This window comes from Schistosoma haematobium, chromosome ZW (genome assembly GCF_000699445.3).
Source record: "Schistosoma haematobium chromosome ZW, whole genome shotgun sequence".
NCBI lineage: Eukaryota > Metazoa > Platyhelminthes > Trematoda > Strigeidida > Schistosomatidae > Schistosoma > Schistosoma haematobium.
In genome coordinates, this window is record NC_067195.1 from 78500787 (window position 1) to 78520697 (window position 19911).

At 34.4% G+C, this 19911-nt stretch overlaps 1 protein-coding gene across 3 annotated transcripts; it reads right to left on the reverse strand.

Moving 5' to 3' along the window:
• Nucleotides 1-247: 247 nt before the first annotated feature.
• On the reverse strand, nt 248-17116 carry MS3_00004460 (uncharacterized protein; the record flags this gene model as incomplete). 3 transcript variants are annotated; one of them, XM_051212378.1, is made up of 4 exons in its annotated part: nt 12063-12198; nt 4658-4774; nt 3429-3517; nt 248-1003 (listed from the first exon to the last, which is right to left on the reverse strand). In XM_051212378.1, exons 1-4 carry the CDS (start codon nt 12072-12074, stop codon nt 655-657), a joined length of 567 nt encoding a protein of 188 aa, XP_051072560.1. In that variant the 5' UTR covers nt 12075-12198. The 3 variants fall into 3 exon arrangements, with proteins under 3 accessions (XP_051072560.1, XP_051072561.1, XP_012797728.2); XM_012942274.3 differs by lacking the exon at nt 12063-12198 and adding an exon at nt 16977-17116 and having other exon boundaries at nt 655-1003; XM_051212379.1 differs by lacking the exons at nt 3429-3517; nt 12063-12198 and adding an exon at nt 16977-17116 and having other exon boundaries at nt 430-1003.
• Between the last annotated feature and the right edge of the window lie 2795 nt (nt 17117-19911).

Genomic DNA, 19911 nt, shown 5'->3' on the forward strand with positions numbered 1-19911 from the left:
GCAGCAGCAGCAGCAGCAGCAGCAGCAGCAGCAGCAGCAGCAGCAGCAGCAGCAGCAGCAGCAGCAGCAGCAGCAGCAGCAGCAGCAGCAGCAGCAGCAGCAGCAGCAGCAGCAGCAGCAGCAGCAGCAGCAGCAGCAGCAGCAGCAGCAGCAGCAGCAGCAGCAGCAGCAGCAGCAGCAGCAGCAGCAGCAGCAGCAGCAGCAGCAGCAGCAGCAGCAGCAGCAGCAGCAGCAGCAGCAGCAGAGCAGTAGTAGTAGTAGTAGTAGTAGTAGTAGTAGTAGTAGTAGTAGTAGTAGTAGTAGTAGTAGTAGTAGTAGTAGTACCTGCATGTGCACTTGTCTTACGTTTGATTAATTTATCTCAGTGTAACATATTTCAACTTCACAAAGGTAATACATGTATATGCATAGTTATTAAAGAAAGCCTAATTGCCTTTGAAATAAAATTATATCAGAAGTTTTTAGAATACATACAGAATTAGGGGAGAAAATAATTCAATATTACAAGAAACTACTCATATGATTCAAAGTAGTAACATTTAAATTTCAAAAAAAGCGAATAAAAGAACAAATTGAATATTATTGTTAATAGGGTCTTTTTAACTGGGTTTTTTTTAAAATAGTTTTTAATCATTCAATCATTATGAGAATAAATTAAGCAGAACATGGTGTTTTCCATATTAATACAGCGAATCTACCTAAACAAAAATGAAATAATGTATTTGGTTCATAACTAAATCTTCCCAAATGTTGATTAACCGATGTTATAATATGCCATGATTTACCATAACGTGTATCAAAATATTCTTTTAAACGTTGCATAGCTTGATCTAATTTCTCCATATCAATATTTGTTTTACGACCAGATTCACGTAGGTCATCAATAAATAATTCCATAACTTTAACTTTCATTTCTAAATCCATATCATCGTATATCGTTTCTAAATCACGTGGCATTAATTGTTCTAATAATACTGTTGTACGTCGTCTTCGTATCTCGCGCCTTTTTTTTGGGGGGGGAGATAATAGTAAAAATAAAAAAATTGATCAATGGTAGAAAGATAAACTTAAAAACTAAACGTTTCTTTATATACGATGAGCGATGAAATCCAAATGCCTTCGTGTCCTTCACACAAAGAAGTGATATTCTGAGTTGAATAATTTAGTAAATAATGTGTTTTTTAAAATGCTTATAAGCGTTAAAATGTAGGCATATTCTACTGACAAGTTATAAATACAACGAAATATGCATCGTGGTTTCTAATTATCTACTTACTAACTTTACTTATGTCTGTTACTCCCGTAGAGGAGCATAGGCCGCTCATCAGCATTCTCCACTAAACTCTGTCCTTGACAATCCTTTCCAATTGTTTCCAGCTGCTATTCATCTTTTTGATATTTGATTCCAATGCCCGATGCAATGTGTTTCTTGGTTTTCTTCCTTTTTTGTTTCCCTTCAGAATTATAAGTTAGCGCTTGCTTCGTGATGCAGTTTGATGATTTCCATAATATATTTTCTACCCACCTCCATCGTGTTTTCCTAATTTCCTCTTCAGTTGGATGATGATTTTTTCTCTTCCATAAACGACTGTGACTAATGGTATCCGGCCAATGGATGTTGAGTATCTTGCGTAGACAACTATTTATAAATACTTGTATCTTCATGATGATGGTTGTAGTAGTTCTCCAGGTTTAAGCTCCATACTGTAAAACTGCCTTGACGTTTGTATTGAAGATTCTCCCTTTGATATTGGTTGAAAGTTGTTTTGAGTTCCATATGTTCTTCAATTGTAGGAATGCAGCCCTTGCTTTACCAATCCTCACTTTCATGGCTGCATCTGTTCCTCTTTGTTCATCGGTGATGATTATCTAGTAATTGAAGGATCCTATATCTTCCAGACTTTTGCTAACAAGTGTGATTGGATTGCTGATCTCCGTGTTGTATTTGAGGACCTTGGTTTTCCACTTGTGTATGTTGAGGCCTACTGATGCAGAGACTGCTGCTACACTAGTTGTCTTTATCTGCATTTGTTCATGTGTATGCAATAGGAAGGCTAGGTGATCTGCGAAGTCCAAATCGTCTAATTGGTTCTGAGCTGTCCATTGTATGCCGTGTTTTCCCTCAGATGTCGAGGTCTTCATAATCCAGTCGACCACCAGAAGAAAGAGGAAGGGAGGGAGTAGACAGCCTTGTCTGACTCCGGTCCTTACTTGGAATGCATCTGTCAGCTGTCCTCCATGCACTACTTTGCACTGTAGTCCGTCGTATGAGTTCCGGATAATATTGACAATCTTCTCAGGAACTCCGTAGTGTCGAAGAAGTTTCCATAATGTCCTCCTATCTACACTGTCAAATGCCTTTTCATAATCAATGAAGTTGATGTATAGTGATGTGTTCCACTCAATTGATTGTTCGACGATGATCCGTAGTGTTGCAATTTGGTCTGTGCACGATCGATCCTTACGGAATCCAGCTTGTTGATCTCGAAATTGGGCGTCTACCGAATCTTTCATCAGGTTCAGCAACACTCTGTTGAAAACCTTTCCTGGTACTTACAGTGGTGTGATGCTTCTGTAGTTTTCACATACATTATAGATCATGCATTATGTCTTTCGACATATGTAGCATACAGCACAATATTAACTTTAATGAAGATTATTTCTATTATATTAAATTTATTGATGCCTCGGAAAAATTGATATACTCTACATGCTATTCATAGTTTTAATCCTTATTAATTTTACAATAGCCTAGATAATAAACCAGTATTTGATTGAGATCATGAATCGGTAGATTTTAGATCACCAACACTGAGGATTCCTATACTAGGATGAAACGGCCGTCCAGTGTTTCCAGGTTTTCAATGGTCGTCTAACATCCATCGATTCATGATCTCAATCAAAAACTTAAAAATCTTCACAATCCCATACAGATAAACGAGTATTTAGTAACATTAATTATACTGATCAATTATAATTTACTTGAATGGATGTAACACATGTGAGTTGGCTGGCAACAAAGATAAGGAGTCAATTCTGGAATATACTTCTAGAAAGTAGTATGAATCGAAGTTCCCTCAAAACAAAATTTTGAAATGGATCTTCTATTTTATGCATTTAAGTGCACGTTATAGTCATTTGATTTTATTATTATTCCTACATTTGAATAACGAGAAATCAACATGAGTGATATAAAATAACAAAGATTGTAGTGGATAGGAGTAGATTGCGTAATACCTCATAAAATTAAGATCATGAATGATGATGACGAAGAAGAAGAAGAAGGAGAAGAAGAAGAAGAAGAAGAAAAAGAAGATGATGATGATGATGATGATGATAATTTGCTTTCTATACAGCGAGGAATACCAAATCAACCAAATCCAGTTTAATATACAACAATTTATTTGCTTTGTTTTAAAAAAACTTACGCTTGTTTCGGAACAAGACCTAATGCTTTACAATATTGTTCTAATGTTATAACACCAGTTTTCTCAGCATCAAACCGACGAAGAAATGTCTGAAAAATTTTGTATGAGAAGTTTAATTATACATATATTCAAAATGATAGATATCATATATTAGGGCACCAATAATGTCTTTCAGAACGATAATAAAACTATTCAATCCATAGTATATAACACTACTGAAAAATACTCTGTTGCATTCTACATCTATTGGTACTACTTTGTTCGTCTGTAAGTTAGTACTGGATTGTGATTTCTGAAGTACTTCATTTATAGAAGTATTGATAATCAGGCAAAATCATTGGCCCTAACATTACGGGTGTGAGTAAATGAATATTCACTTATCAAATGATACTGCTCGCTTATCAATAAAATTGACAGAGACTATTACGTGCTCCATCTCATCTCATATAAACCAAGCCAATCTGGTTTGAAATATTTATCAAAAAATACTTGAAAGATAATGCATTTTTACTGTTGATGATAATGTCGTTCAGAAGAACGATGAAAGCTCCACGACCAAACCATCCAGCTCAGAGAACAAAAATCCATCAAAATCATCCACCTGAGCTACAAATCTTCTCCAGCATTTTTACTGTTGATTGATTAAATATAGTGTCCTTGGTTTTAGTGTCTCTTACTGTTAATTTCTGAAAGTGTAAGATAATACAAAACACTGTATACTTGAAAGTTTGTCTTCGTCGACGACTTTCAAGACACTTTCAGAATCTTTTTTCAGTTTACTATATAAGTTTATTTTATTATTAATACCACGCAATGATCATAGTTAAACAACTATGGAAAACCAGGAGGATCTGGACAGATATTTTATTTTAGTATAGGACTTCCCAACAATCCATATTCAGAATCCTACTAAAGATCGAAGCCATGACCTTCAGGTTTTACGGTAAGTAATTAGCCTTTAGATCAGCAAGTCACCACTCAATGGTCTATACATCTAACTTTAATTGATATACGACGTTTCACAACCTGATTTTATAGGTAAGTAACTGCTTCGTACTGAACATGGTAACCAGAGGAGTACAATTATGTTATCTAATTCTAAGATTAATAAAATACAGAAATAACTAACTACTGATTATGACAATAAGTAGTACATACAATTCTAAATTTTACGCAAGATAATAACAGGAATTGAAATTACCAACTGTAAAAACATCATTTATACTTACTTCTGGAAAACTATCTTGTAGACCATGTTTTTTATTATATGAACTTAAGTCATTCAATGATATCACTTCACGATTATCTGTATCCAGAGCGAAAAATGCGTCCAAAAATGAGTCCATCTTTGGAAAAACAAAAGAATGGAAAATGAATAACACAACAAAATGATTTGAAAATTTAATTAGTTTCGTTATCCGCTATTTGTCTTAATCATAATTGGAAAAAAATCAAATGAAATTAGAAATCCATAGTTGAATTCATGGGTCGATTAAAGTTAGACTACCATGGAAAACTTAGAAGCACTGGACGGGTGTTTCGTCCTAGTACAATACTCCTCAGCAGTGCATATCTGGGTTTTCCATAGTTGTCTAGTTTTAATCAACTCATGAATTCAACTATTAAAAATTACAACAATATCCACAAAACCCTGAAAATGATCATCATGTGCTCACTAATCACTGGATCCAAGAGGTATTTCATGGAATTCTAGTAAGAAGCGGTGACAAGTGGATTTCGACCATGTCCGCTGTGTAGTAGTTACTCACAGGAGACAATAATGGGAGGTGGCTCAATTTTGTGGATTAGTTGAAGGTAGAAATTAACGCCGTTGAATACCGGCTGGCTTCGTGGTCCTGGGTTCGAATCCTACCGTGCGAGATTTTGGGCGCGCACTGCTGTATCGTCTCACAATAGGAAGAAATGGCCGTCTAGTGCTTCTAGGTTTTCCATGGTGATCTAGGTTTAATTAACTCAGAAATTCAATACTACCGATCTGGACGACTATTTATAGGCTTTCGTGAAAAAATCTCCCGAAGCTGATTTTAGCCAATCTGAATTGGAAAATACTGTTCATTAAGAAATATGACAGCCATCTTACAATCAATAATCTATAGACCTAGATGAATAGTATTGTGATGTATGCTACTTATGTTTGTCGACATAAGTAATATGTAACACCAATCAGAAGTGGAAAACTTGGCAGCAGAATGCTAAGAAAATGGAGTTGAAGAAAACAGAAAAGGAAATAGAAAGGAATTGTGAATCGGAAGAATCACACAGAATGTGAAGGACAATTGATGAAATATTTTCAAATGAGTTATTTAATGTCTGGTTTCCACATTTTACCAAAGAGCTATATATATATATATATATATATATATATATATATATATATATATATATATATGACTTAGTCGTGAAGCTTTCATTGTCCTTCTAGAAAACGTCATCATTAGATACTTTATAGAGATATGAACTAATAGAATTTCTCCTATTGACATGAAATCTGAATGATCGTTATTTCTGACTTTACATTCTGGATAACACAACGCCTCTAAAATATTCCTACCTGAACTGCAAATAATCTTAACCACTTCATAAGCATAGTTTGCATCACAATTTGACTTCAGTCAGATAACTTGCCAAAAATTAAGAAACACTGATCAGCTGTTTCGTCTTGATTGAGCACTCTTCAGCCAGTCGGCTGCAACGTAGGACCAGACACTTATATGCATCGGTCCAAGTTGCCATACCTCATTAACACAACAAGATAAACACCGAATTCATAAAAGCAGTTACTTCACTGGTAGTAATATGTAAAAGAAAGATTGTGTATATGGATATAATACACGGAGAAAGAATTAGTTCGTAGAAATAAATGTATGAATTAATTTTGTTCTCATGGTTTAAAAGAAGACAAAGAGAGTATACATCGACTCCATTGTGATTGATTCTGAACCATGTCATCCAGAGTCTCCAACCATCGATTACCATAGTCACACAGACCCAAACCAAGTAATCTGCATCTACCAACACGGCTTAGACTAGAAGTTAGTGACTTTATGAACTGATGCCACGTTTTGATTTGAGCACTCCTCAATAGTACTCTTTCACATGATCCAAAAACATAGTCTTGTTGATCTGTGTAAATGATAGTTAATCTTATATAAAAAAAAACAGTCAACCAGCTAAAACTTATTGTTGATTATTTAGTTACTTAGGGTATACAACAAAGCTAGTAAGATTATATGTGCTACAACTAACAAATATAACTGATTTACTAAATTACATAAATGATTCCTTCACTAACATAAACATTAATCATAATCATTCATTATGACATATATGTAAATTTAAGGAAATGCATGTTTCCAAATTGAATTGAACTTATGTATTATGCAAATTACTACTGAATGTTTAGGGTAGTAAAATACAACAACAACCAAAACATGATGTCATAGATGTTCATATAGCAGGAGATCAGCTAATATTTAATAAAACATTTTGTTTGATTGAATATTGATATATATTCACTATCCAATAAGACTCATATTCACAATTAAATCACTTCATATACATAAACTCTGGGGAGTAAAGTCAATAAAATTAGTGATTTACATATTTTATTTCGATTTATTACTCAATTCTTATCAGAAGGGGTTTTGTAGAGATTGTAGTAGTTTTAATAGTTGAAATCATGAGTCAATTGAAGCTAAATCACCATAGAAAACCTGGAAGCACTGAACGGCCACCTCATCCTATTGTGGGACTCCTCAGAAGTGAGCATCCACAATCCCGCACCGTGGGATTCGAACCCAAGATTCACCAATCTCGAGGGCGAACCCTTAACCTCTAGACCGCTGAGCCACCCGGCATCCAACGGTATTAATGTCTAACTTCAATTAATCCACAAAATTGGATGCGCATTGCTGAGGAGTTCAGTACTTGGACGGAACGGCCGTCCAGTGCTTCCAGGTTTTCCATGGTGATGTAGCTTCAATTGACTCGTGATTTCAACTATTAAAATCACTCATTTATTAATTAGTAATATGTAAATATGTATGTAACTAAATATTGGATGATCAATACAATCGAAAAAAAACCCAGATTTAATCAATGAATAGAATATTTTATTGCAAACTATGAAATGAAATTCACTTTGATCTCATACAGTGTGCACAGTGTGCCAAATCAGTAACTTAGCAACGTTACTACTACTACCACATTACTAGTAGTAGTATTAAGGTTATACTATTAGTCGTATTGATATGTATCCTAAAATATCGTTGAATTATGCTAATTATTATCATTTTCACAATAATCTTATTTAAACTTGTTGATTATTGTAGCTAAACGAGGAGTCGTAAAGGTAGATATGGTGCTTTAATGAAGTAAACTGCAAATAAATCTGCTGAGTGGTTAAAGTTAGTTAACAGCAAATGCTGGATATAGGTTACTTGATATTTAGCACTCCAAATTGACAGTGAGCTATTCGGGTCGCGACCGACCCCCTATATTACTGAGATAATCCAAAGTTGCTTGGTCGCTGCTTAATGACCTGTGTAATATTTCCCTAATAATTTCAGTATTGATCGAATTCAATAGATTAAACTGCAATGTGTCTACTAGTCTAAATGATTCAGCATCGTGTGGACTATGATGAGATACTAGGTTGTTGAAATTGACTGACAGGAAAATCCATACATAGATTTTAAGCTAGTTACTTAGTAGGGATTAGTAAGAAGGATCAGATTGGTACCTACTTGGTGATTAGTTAGTTTTAGTAGATCCTTGTTGTTCGTTTCTACATATGATATGAGATTCATGCAGCATAGACTATAATTTCAAGTTGGTGTGCACAAAAGGCCCTATAGACTTCATTTGTATTCAGTGCGGGACTGATAGATCCTGGGCTCGAATCTCGCAAGGCGGGATCGTGGTTGCGCACTAGTGAGGAGCCCTAAAATAGGACGAAACGGTCAACCAGTGCTTCCAGGTTTTCCATGGTGGTCTGGCTATAACTGACTCATGATCTCAACTATTGCAAAAACCTTCTTATAATTACATTTTAGCTTTTGCTAAGCAAATACTAATCTTAAAGATTCCCATTGTGAAAATTAGAACAACACATATAAGCGAACAATTGTTTTCAATTAGATCGTCATCAGGCTTTACTCTAATATACATGAATATTTATACGAAAATTTTTAAACCAATCAAGGCAATATGAGTCAATAATCACAATGAAATAGAATAAGTCACTACACATAATAGGTAAAAGTACAAGTTGATAGTAGTAGGAAGACAGGTGAACAGATAGTGGTAAGAATAATAAACTACAATAACAAAGCTCTTATCAATAGTTAAACGTTGGAAATAGAAGGTCAAATAAACATGGGTAAATAGACTAGGAATAGTAATCACAAAACATTAAAAATCATTACGTAATAAGATGTGTGTAAATAATTAGATAGTGAAGAATACAAAGAGGCGGATAATGACAAACAAATAATGGATGTGGAAATAAGGTTAACAATAACACAGATAGAATAAAATAAATAAATAATGATAATAATAAAATTTAAAATAAAAAATAAAATAAAAATTGTTAGTTAAGTTATAACTGGCCATGGAAGGGATAGGGGAGTCACGTATTTCTTCTGTACACATAGATTGGGGTTATATGTACGAATTCCAATGGCTTCAGCTATATATAGGAGACGGGAACGGACTCCGTCGGGAAATGATGGAGGTATACGATAGATAACTCGAAATGATTTCAATTTATCTACTGTATGACCGCTATCAATAAGATGTGCTAGTATAGAACTGCGAATAGTTTTTCTCTGACCCTTTATGTACCAAGTTGGTAGATGTTCACTCATTCGTTGGTTAAGTTGCTTGGTAGTACGCCCTATATAGCTATCTCCACAGGAGCAGCTGAATTTGTAAATGCACATGGAAGAGGCCAACTCAGGTAACTTATCCTTCGTTTGCATAGACATCTCTGGTCGACAAGAGAAAGTCGACGTAAGATTGGCTGCGTAGAATGTCCTGGTAATTACTTTCGTTAACATATAATTCAGAATATCACTAGCCACATCCCCGTTGAATTGTAGTTTCATGTACAAAGGTTTCTTACGAACAGTCGAAATCTCCGACTTCTTTATTATATCCTGCATGTATTTCTTAATGAACGCGCTGGGGTAGCCGATCTCGGTCAGTGAGTTGTTGAGAAATTCAAGCTCCTGACTTAGAGTGTCTACTGTACAGATCCTTTTTGCTCTGCTCGTGAGACATCTGACCAAATTTCTCTTGTAACGGATGGGTGTGAAACTGCAGAAGTGAGTATATTGGCATGAAGAGGGGTTTCTTCTATACACGCTTCTACTTAATGTGCCGTCACTTCGTCTGCTTAGTGTGACGTCAAGGAAGCTCAGCTTCTTATCATGCTCGCTTTCACCAGTGAAGGTGATCGCTGGGTGAACACTGTTGAATTGGTCTAGGAGTTCCTCCTTACTAGTGTTTTGGTCTACGATAATGAATGTGTCGTCAATGTATCGACAATATAAATCCAGTTTCTTAATAGTCTCATTGAGAGGTCCGTTTTCTAGCTTTGCTAGGAAGAGGTCAGCTAAAATCGGGCCTAGAGGCGAGCCCATGGCTATCCCGTCTATTTGTCTATAGTAAGTATTGTTGAAGACAAAATGTACATTCAGAGTGCATCTTAGGAGCAGTTCCCTTAGGCTATCATTAGGCAGGCCAATGTTGATTTGTTTCTTTGATATTTGCTCGCATATAAAATCAATAGTCTCTATAAGTGGTACGTTGGTGAACAAAGATTCTACATCCAATGAGATCATATTTTTCATACTGACATTAATATTTTCTACTTTGGAGGTCAAGTTGAAGACATCTTTTACACTATTTCTAACAACTGATTTGTGTAAAGGTTCTAGGATTCGTACTAGCCACTTTGCGATTTTGTGGTAAGGAGAATTGTACATATCTAGAACTGGACGTAGAGGAAGACCCGATTTATGTACTTTAGGCAAACCATACAATCGTGGTGTAAATGATCCAGTCGGCTTAATTGAATCGTAAATCTCAGTCGTAATTATTCCCTTTTTCGTTAGATCTTTAAGGAAATTGGCCAATTGTCTTTCTACTTTATTATTAATGTCACAATTACTAGTAATTTTCTGAAATTTGCTAGAATCGCTAAGCATTGTTTCCATTTTTCCGATGTAATCATTTTTATTCATGAGAACTATACCTCCTCCTTTATCTGGTTTGGTTATGGTCAGGGTTTCATCTTTTCTTAGTTTCATTAAAGAGTCACGGTGCTGCTTGGTTAGTAGGTGATTTGTGGTACCCTTACTATTCTTGTATTGTTGGCTCATATTGCCTTGATTGGTTTAAAAATTTTCGTATAAATATTCATGTATATTAGAGTAAAGCCTGATGACGATCTAATTGAAAACAATTGTTCGCTTATATGTGTTGTTCCAAATACTAATCTAACTTTAACATTATTCATTGGTTCATATTCAGTGTTTACCTTGGACCACATACTGTTTTGACCTCAAAGACCATTCACTAAACTTAATAGCTTAATTTTTATGTTGTTTTTTTCGTGACCGACTTTAATTTAATCAATGTGAATTAATTTATACATACACATAGTTCCCTTTATTATTTTAAAGAGAGTAAGAACAAAGGTTGGTGCAGAATATTCTGCACCAACCTTTGTTCTTACTCTCTTTAAATTAATTTATACAATTAAATATTTACTACCTTGAGTGCAGTAATAGTTCATAGTTCAATACTGAAACTAATCAACCAATTAGAAATTAGAAATTAACACCGTTGAATACCAGCTGGCTCAGTGATCTGGTGGTTAAGTGCTCACGCGAGAGATCAATAGGTCCTAGGTTCGAATCTCGCGAGCGAGATCGTGAATGCGCACTGCTGAGGAATCCCACAATGGGACGAAACGGCCGTCCAGTGCTTCCAGGTTTCTAATGGTGGTCCAACATCAATCGGTTCATGATCTCAATCAAAACTCAACAATCTCCACAACCCCTATACTCATAATGAAAACATCAAATCTAATTATTAACTTTAACGTCGTTCGATTATAAATCCTAATTCTAATTCATTCACACTAATCCATAACCTTCATTTAACCCTGGTAAGTAAGTAGACATTCCAAGAGCATTGGAGCATTTCTCAAAGACCATTCAGCAATCAAACTAATGAATGAAATGATTTAATGATCATCATTCAGCACTACATTAATGTAATTTCACTGATTGAAACCATGGGTCAATTGAAGCTAGACCACCATGGAAAACCTGGAAGCACTGAGCAGCTGGCCGTTTCATCCTAATATGGGACTCCTCAACAGTGCGTACCCACGATCCCGCCTCACAAGATTCGAACCTAGGACTTATCAGTCTTGAGCCAGGCGCTTAACCAACTAGACCACTGAGACGGCCAGCATCCAACGGTGTTAATGTCTAACTTCAACCAATCCACAAAAACCATTCTGATAATATTAATGTAATGTATATTTAAAACTTAAACATATTTGATATAGATATATACATAAATAAGATAAAAACTTACTTGATCAGTCATTAGTTCTCCTTATATTCTTAAGTCAACTTTACTAGTACAGTATAACTTCTCCCTGAAGTTCGACTATATATATATATATATATATATATATATATATATATATATATATATATGACAAAATATGATATGAATGAAAAGTTCATTATACTTTATAAAAGCTATTCTATTAATTCTTTTTATTATCTTCCATTCAATTATAATGTCTATTCTTTTCATCATAAAGTACATCAAACTATCAACTGATTAGTTAGTTCTATTATTCATTATTACTAAATAAATAGTTTGATATATAATGGTAATAAAAATAGTTCCTATCAGAAATCATTATAAATTTCCCTTAGATTTATTTATAAATTATAATAATACTAATAGTAATGATAGTAGTAATAATAATAGTAATAGTAATAATAATAATAGTGGTAATAATACTAACAATAGTAATAGTAATAATGATAATGGTAATAATAATACTAATAATAGTAATAATAATAATAGTAGTAGTAATAATAATGAATAAAGTGGTCTAATGTGTTCTATTAGTTAATCAACCAATCTCTTTTCTTAAGGACAATTTTAATTTTTATTACTGTGATTATAAACTGATTTGTTGACTTGGTGAAAGAGATTAAAAGTTTAAATGTTCACTATTTAATGGTTTTTAATATAAAAAAACAAAAAAAAAAGAATTCATTAGTTTATAAGCAAAGATGGATAGTGGCTAGTAGTGGAATTAAGGACTTGCTTTTCATCCTATTTAGGATTCGTCAGCTGGATGTACCTGATTATAAAGTTTGTGACCTAAGGCAATTCTGAGGCAATCCGCACAGGATGCATATATACCAATAAGAGACTGATCAATTGCAGTCCTAAATAACAATGGGAAGATACAAGTAAAACAACACAAAGTGAATTTAAAACTTCACCCCATTGCACAAGTAGGTAGCTATCAGGACTTAGTTGCTAAGTGAATAACGTGATGGCGTTTGAAGTGACCGGTACTGAGTTCGAGTACCGGAGTGGACATTAACTCCGAGATTCAGGTACATCCAGATGACGAGACTTATACTGTGATACTCATTAATCTATTACCAATATGTAATATGCAATATGTAATATCTAAGAGATAACTACTTGTACATATGTTTTAGAGAATAATGCTATTGTCAACTTTTTCATATACAAACGTTTCAATACGAATCCTATCATTCATGGATGTGTTAAGGATAAACTCCCACTTTAAGCCATTTCAATGTGCATCTATAAATTTACTTGTTCATATGGGGCAGGTTACATTGACCGCACAATGCGATGATTTTTCAAACGCTTCTTAGAACACTATCCAGCATGGCTTTTAAATGGAGAATTTAAAACAATTACTAGTTCTATACAGGAGCATTTAATCAACTGTGGACACATTGCTCCAAAGGAATTTTCTTTTAAAGTAATCTATACAGTCAAAGAAATTGGATCTATGGGAAGTCGAAGCAATATTTTATGCATTACTGAGCCATTGGCAATCCACGTATTCAAACCTGAACTTTACGTGCAAAAACGATTCGTCCTACCTCTCATCCTTCATTGGCCTTAATTGCCCTATGTAGTATGTTTCGTTTATTTTACCTTTATTATTGATTTTCCAAATTAATGTTTTGTAATTTTAAACTGTAATCAGTGATTATTGCCCTTTAAATAAGTTTTCTTGATTGTTATTCAGTTTCAACAATTGATATCATGAGTCAATTGAAGCTAGACCACCATGGTAAACCTGGAAGCACTGGAAGGCTGTTTCGTCCTATTGTGGAACTCCTCAGCAGTGCACATTCACGACCCCACCTCACGAGATTCGAACCCAGGACCTATCAGTCGAAATTACTACAATCTCCACAAAACCCCTTCTGATGTTGTTCAGTTATTATTATGACCTTTATGTTTGTCGTTTTTTTGTTTTTACATTTGACAATTGGACCCATAAACAATTTTTTTCCTTACCCCCTTATTATTGCGTAACCTCATTTAATAATATGAGTCTCGAATCAACTTATGATACAATCTTTTCTATCCTTCTATAAATATATATTTTCCATATAACTATAAATACGAATATACAGCTTAAGTAAATGATTTCGTCGAAAAGAAACTTTTCTTTGCTGAATTTGTATTTAATGATACAATGGGTTATTATAATTATCTGAATGCAGATGTCTTAGAAAACACAAAGCGTGATAAATTATCTACCAGCTGAACTGCCATTAATTACAACTACACTGGTTTAAGCAAAGATTGAGAGTGGTTAGCAGTGGAATCGAGGATACCAGTTTCGTCCTATTTGGAACTCGTCAGTTGGATGTACCTGCATCTCAGAGTTGATTTTCACTCTGGGACTCGAACCCAGTACTGTTTGCATTAAACGCCATCGCGTTATTTACCTAGCTACTGAGTCCTGGTAGCCACCTGCTTGTGAAATGGGGCAAAGTTTAAATTCAAGTAAAACAACACCAAGTGAATTTAAACTAAACTGGTTGTTTTGACATTAAAAAACAGTGGGAAATGTTTATTGATCCGTTTTATAGTATCTATGTTAAGAAATTAGACAATGTTTCAGTGAAATTTGACCATAACTCTTCAGATATTTAACACTGTCTTGGCTTGTTTACCAGTCCTAATCAAACTTCACATATCAGAAACTATATTGTAATAAGTATAAGTAACTAAACATTAAAATAGTGTAATATATTAGTGAATTCTTGTATGGTTAAGTGTAATCATCAGTATTCTACATTGTTTAACATTATATTACGTAACTTTCAAGAGGAAAATCATAACAACAAAGTTGCTCATTTACAGAAAATGTATTTTTAAATAATAAAAATTCGTTCAACCTTCACTGATAATCTTTATAATTTGAGGTTACATTGAACTAGTTTCAGGTATCAGTTATTGTTTTAAGAAAAAACATTTTTACCACATGAATTAGTTGAAGTTAAACATTAACACCGTTCGATGCCGGCCGTCTCAGTGGTCTAATGATTAAGCTCTGGCGCACAAGACTGATAGGTCCTGGGTTCGAATCACGTGGGGTGGGATTGTGAACGTGCACTACTGGGGAGTCTCATAATGGGACGACACAGCTGACTGTCCATTGCTTCCAGGTTTTCTATGGTGGTCTAACTTCCGTTGACTAATAAATTAATACGAATTCTTTTTGATAGTAAATTAACTTATAAAAGAAAGCAAAATACTATTTTGTTTAAAAATTCCTAGAATTCGACTATGTAGACAATTTATGAAGGACTAGTCAATTTGACGGTAATACTCATTGATAAATCAATACCATTCATTTAATGAATTCAATAGAAAACAGTATTCACTTAGGTTTAACGATCAAAAAATCTCACTTTAAAATCTTACACAGTTTATTAATCACCATGGTACCACTAGTTAATAAAAATGTTCCAAATGGTTTGCAATATGAGAACAGAAATAAAAAGGTGTATTTTTTTATCGATTAATAATCGAATATGCGAAATAAATAGTGGAAAAACATTTTTGTTGTTGGTTGAAATTCATATTTATGTATCAACGAATAGGTTGTGTTTTGTTGCTACTTAGTTTCAAGTTTTCAATTAAATCCTGTTGAATAAGCTAATTGAAAAGAGTAAGAACAAAGATTGCAAACAGAATAGCATGAATTCATTTTTATTTCGTCTAGTTCTCATCAATTACTTACAATTTGTGATAGTTAAAAATCATAATTATACATAATGGATTTCAAATGACTTTCATGAGAGGGTTTGGTTTGAAGTTATCGTGAAAACATATTCTACATTGTTTAACATTATATTACGTAATGTTTCAAGAGGAAAATCATAATAACAAAGTTGCTCATTTACGGAGAATGTATTTTGAAATTGGTTGAAGTTAGACATTAACACCGTTGGATGCCGGCTCAGTGGTCTAGTTGGTTAAGCGCCTGGCCCAAGACTGATAGATCGTGAATTCGAATCTCGTGGGGTGGGGTGAGGCCGTGGACAGGCACTGTTGAGGAGTCCCATACTAGTACGAAACGGACAGCTGTCCAGTGCTTCCAGGTTTTTCATGGTGGTCTAGTTTCAATTGACTCATGATTTCAACCAGTGAAAACATATTCGTATAATATAGCAAGGGGGTAAATAAATTAAATAGACTGAATATTGTAAATATATACCTTATATAGAAGAACGTTCTACAACATTGATTGTGACAACAGTTCAAACGGCTAGAAACAAGTGATTACAACATAATGAGTAAGCATTGATAGGAATATAGTGAGTAGAGCTCATTTGATAAAATAAGATTACAAATTTGGTAGATCATTGGAATAATAATCGATAATGCAATAAATGCAGGAAACAGTTAAAAAGAGTGATTAACGGAACTATGGATATGAACAAGCAAATTCATAGAATTTATGATAGATAACACTTAACAATTAGAAATTCAAAGTGACCTGTAAGAAGTATCATTTTAATTGTGTTTAATATTGTTTAACATTTGTTAATCAGAGTTCCATTCTATTTTATACAAACTTCTTTAAAGATTCTACTGATTCTACATAGGACAGAGTGGATTGGAGAGTGTTAGTCGGCGGCCTATACTCCATTAGGAGTAACAGGCGTAAGTAAGTAAGTAATGACTCTAGCTAACAGAGAGGTTAAACATCACCAATAGATTCATGACTAACTAAACTTACATATTAAACAAACTATGAATGGAACCCTAACTAAGAAAACAGGAACTACTATTAATTCCAAATTCTTTTACAGTCCTCCCAAATCCAACTACATTAACATAAAATACAAAACTTTTTTTTCAAAAAGTATATCACTTACAAATAAATTAAGATTCATTCATTCTTTTACTTACCGCTTTACCTCCTCTATTGACCAATGAAGGTCCTATTAGATTATGAGGTTGTGGTCCACTTGTCATTCTTTCTCTTTTTGCAATTCAACTTATTACTGTATAATTGTTAACTGATAACAATGAATAAAGATAATTAAAATGTAAATATTCGATAGACTACTATTATAGATAATAATTTAATTTTTACCACCATATCTCATTGGTTATTTAGTCAACTTATTAATGATTGGCTCATCTTTATTTCTTATTCCGTATGTTTGACAAATTTATAAATACAAAGTTGGGCCGCCATACACCATTGTCTTTAGTGAGTTGATATCTCACAACAAACCTCGTTGAACTTCACTGGTAACGGCTTCTCACTAGAACTCCAGGAGTATCTCTTGAAGTCAGTCACTAGTGAGCAGATGATTCTTATAAGAAGGGGTTTTGTGTAGATTTTAGAAATGTCACTGATTAAAATCATGATTTAATTGAAGCTAGAACACCATGGAAAACCTGGAAGCACTGGACGGCTGTTTCGTCCGATTGCGGGACTCCTCAGCAGCGCTCATCCACGATCTCGCCCACGCGAGATTCGAGCCCAGGTCCTACCAGTCACGCACACGAGCGCCTAAGCATTATACCACTGAGGCGGCATCGTGGATGCACACTGCTGAGGAGTCCCATCCTGGGACGACACAGCTGGCCGTCGAGTGCTTCCAGGTTTTTCATGGTGGTCTAGCTTCAATTGACTGATGATTTCAATCAGTGAAATTTCTAAAATCTCCACAAAACCCCTTCTGAATATTTATAAATAGTTGAATTCATGAGTCGATTAAAGTTAGATCAATTTGGAAAACCTAAAAGTACTGGATAGCCGTTTCGTTCTGGTATGGGACTTCATAACAGTTAGCATTCATGATCTCGCTCGTAGAATTCAAACCCAGGTAGTGACTCACTGAAGACAGTGGTAGATGGTGTTGCAATTTAGTGGATTGGTTGGAGTTAGACATTAACACCGTTGGATGCCGACTGGCTCAATGGTCTGGAGGTTAGGCGTTCGTGTGTGAGACCGATAGGTCCTGGGTTTGAATCCCGTGAGCGGCATCGTTGATGCACACAGCTGAGGAGTAGCACAGTAGGACGAAACGGTCCTCTAGTGCTTCCATATCTTCTATGATAGTCTAGCTTCAACCAACCCATGATTTCAACTATTAAAAACTTACGATAATATCCACATAACCCCCTTTCTGAATATTTACAAATAATCTTTTTTTAAATAAATACGTGTTCATAGGTAAATCATATGATCTGCCCACTAATTAGTCTAAAGTAAAATGTTGTTGTCTAGTTACACTAGTTTCGAATTACCCATCATACAACTGTAAATAGTGAAGAATGTGCAAAAACTTTCATTTCATAACCTGTATGTTATACTCATACATATTCAGTGAGCTAATAGTTGTATAGATGAGTCGTTACATATTAAGAAAGCTTGTAATAATCATTTATCTGGTGTACTCAGTAGCTAAGTGGATAATGCGATGACGTTTTGAACGGACGATACTGGGTTCGAGTCTTTGAGTGAATATCAACTCTCGGATGCAGGTACATCGAGCTGACAAGTTTCAAATAGGACGAAACGCATGTGCTGGATTTTAATGGTGTGCACTAACACCAAACAATTAGAACCTTGAAGAGATTCAAGTATAAGTCTTGGGTTTTTAAGTATAGCATACACCTAGAATTATTTGTATGTCATTATATTAAGAGGTAAAACATCTGAATCATTAATCTCACAACTAGACCTTCATGAAAAGAAACTAAAAATCGAAGTTAATTATCTAATATCACATGTCTGGTTTTCATTTTCTCTTGATGACTAGCTGATATGCTTAAATGCTATTACGAGTTCACCTTACTCGGTGAATGGAACGAAGGTCAAAGATACAGTGACACAATAGACTATTCTAATCCGTTGTCCCTGGCCCTGCTAACTAAATCAATAAGTCTTGATGAGGCGTAGAGAATGTATTCTACAAGCACCCAGAATATACGAGATCACTAAGCACACAAATCAAGCTTATTTATACAATGATAGAAACGCCCTTGGAAGAGCCATAAAATAGCGTACTAAAAAAATCCGTCAACCAATGACAGTCAAGGATTTCCGAATGGGAAATGTAAGCTGCAGGTCAACTAAGCGCGAAAATATAAACTTCAAATTTTCAGAATAAAATTACAGAATTAGGATCTTTTCCAAGTGAGTTCTAGAGATTTAACATCCTCAACACTAGCACATATTCTGATCTTTTGTTTGAATCTAGATCAACTCTCTCCAACTCAAATTATTTTAAAGATTTTTAAAGGAAGTTCAACTATAATCTTTGTAAACTGACCTTACACTAAATTTTATATAAATCTCAAATGGCTAACCTTAAACATGAAAAGTAATTTTGAATACAATAACAAGTGACCTTACTTTAATTATCTTAATAATTCTGTCTCAATGAAATCATATCATCTTTCAATAGTTTCGATGTAAGCTTACTCTCTGAAACTCTCATCATATTGACCCTGTTATTTCAATAGCCAAGCTTTTTCTATGTATCTTAGTATAAATCAAAGTTTACTTATTTATTCTTCAATAAAATCAATTCACACTTTGTACTATTGTGTACTTTCTTTTCCTTTTGGTCTATAGAAAAAGAAAAAGAGACTATGTTGTTTTTCACGTGCCTCTAACTAAAAGTTTTCGTAACGGTTGACACTTTAAATCTCTGAAAAAAACTTTTCAGGAAGAATTGTTTGGTGAAACATAAGCTATCTAATCCATCGATGATTTCATTGTTATTTATAGGCTTATTGATTAAGGAATAAGGAAGAATTTCACGAAAATGATTCGTTTTACCTGATACATATATTTACGCCTGCTACACCTCGTGGAGGAGCA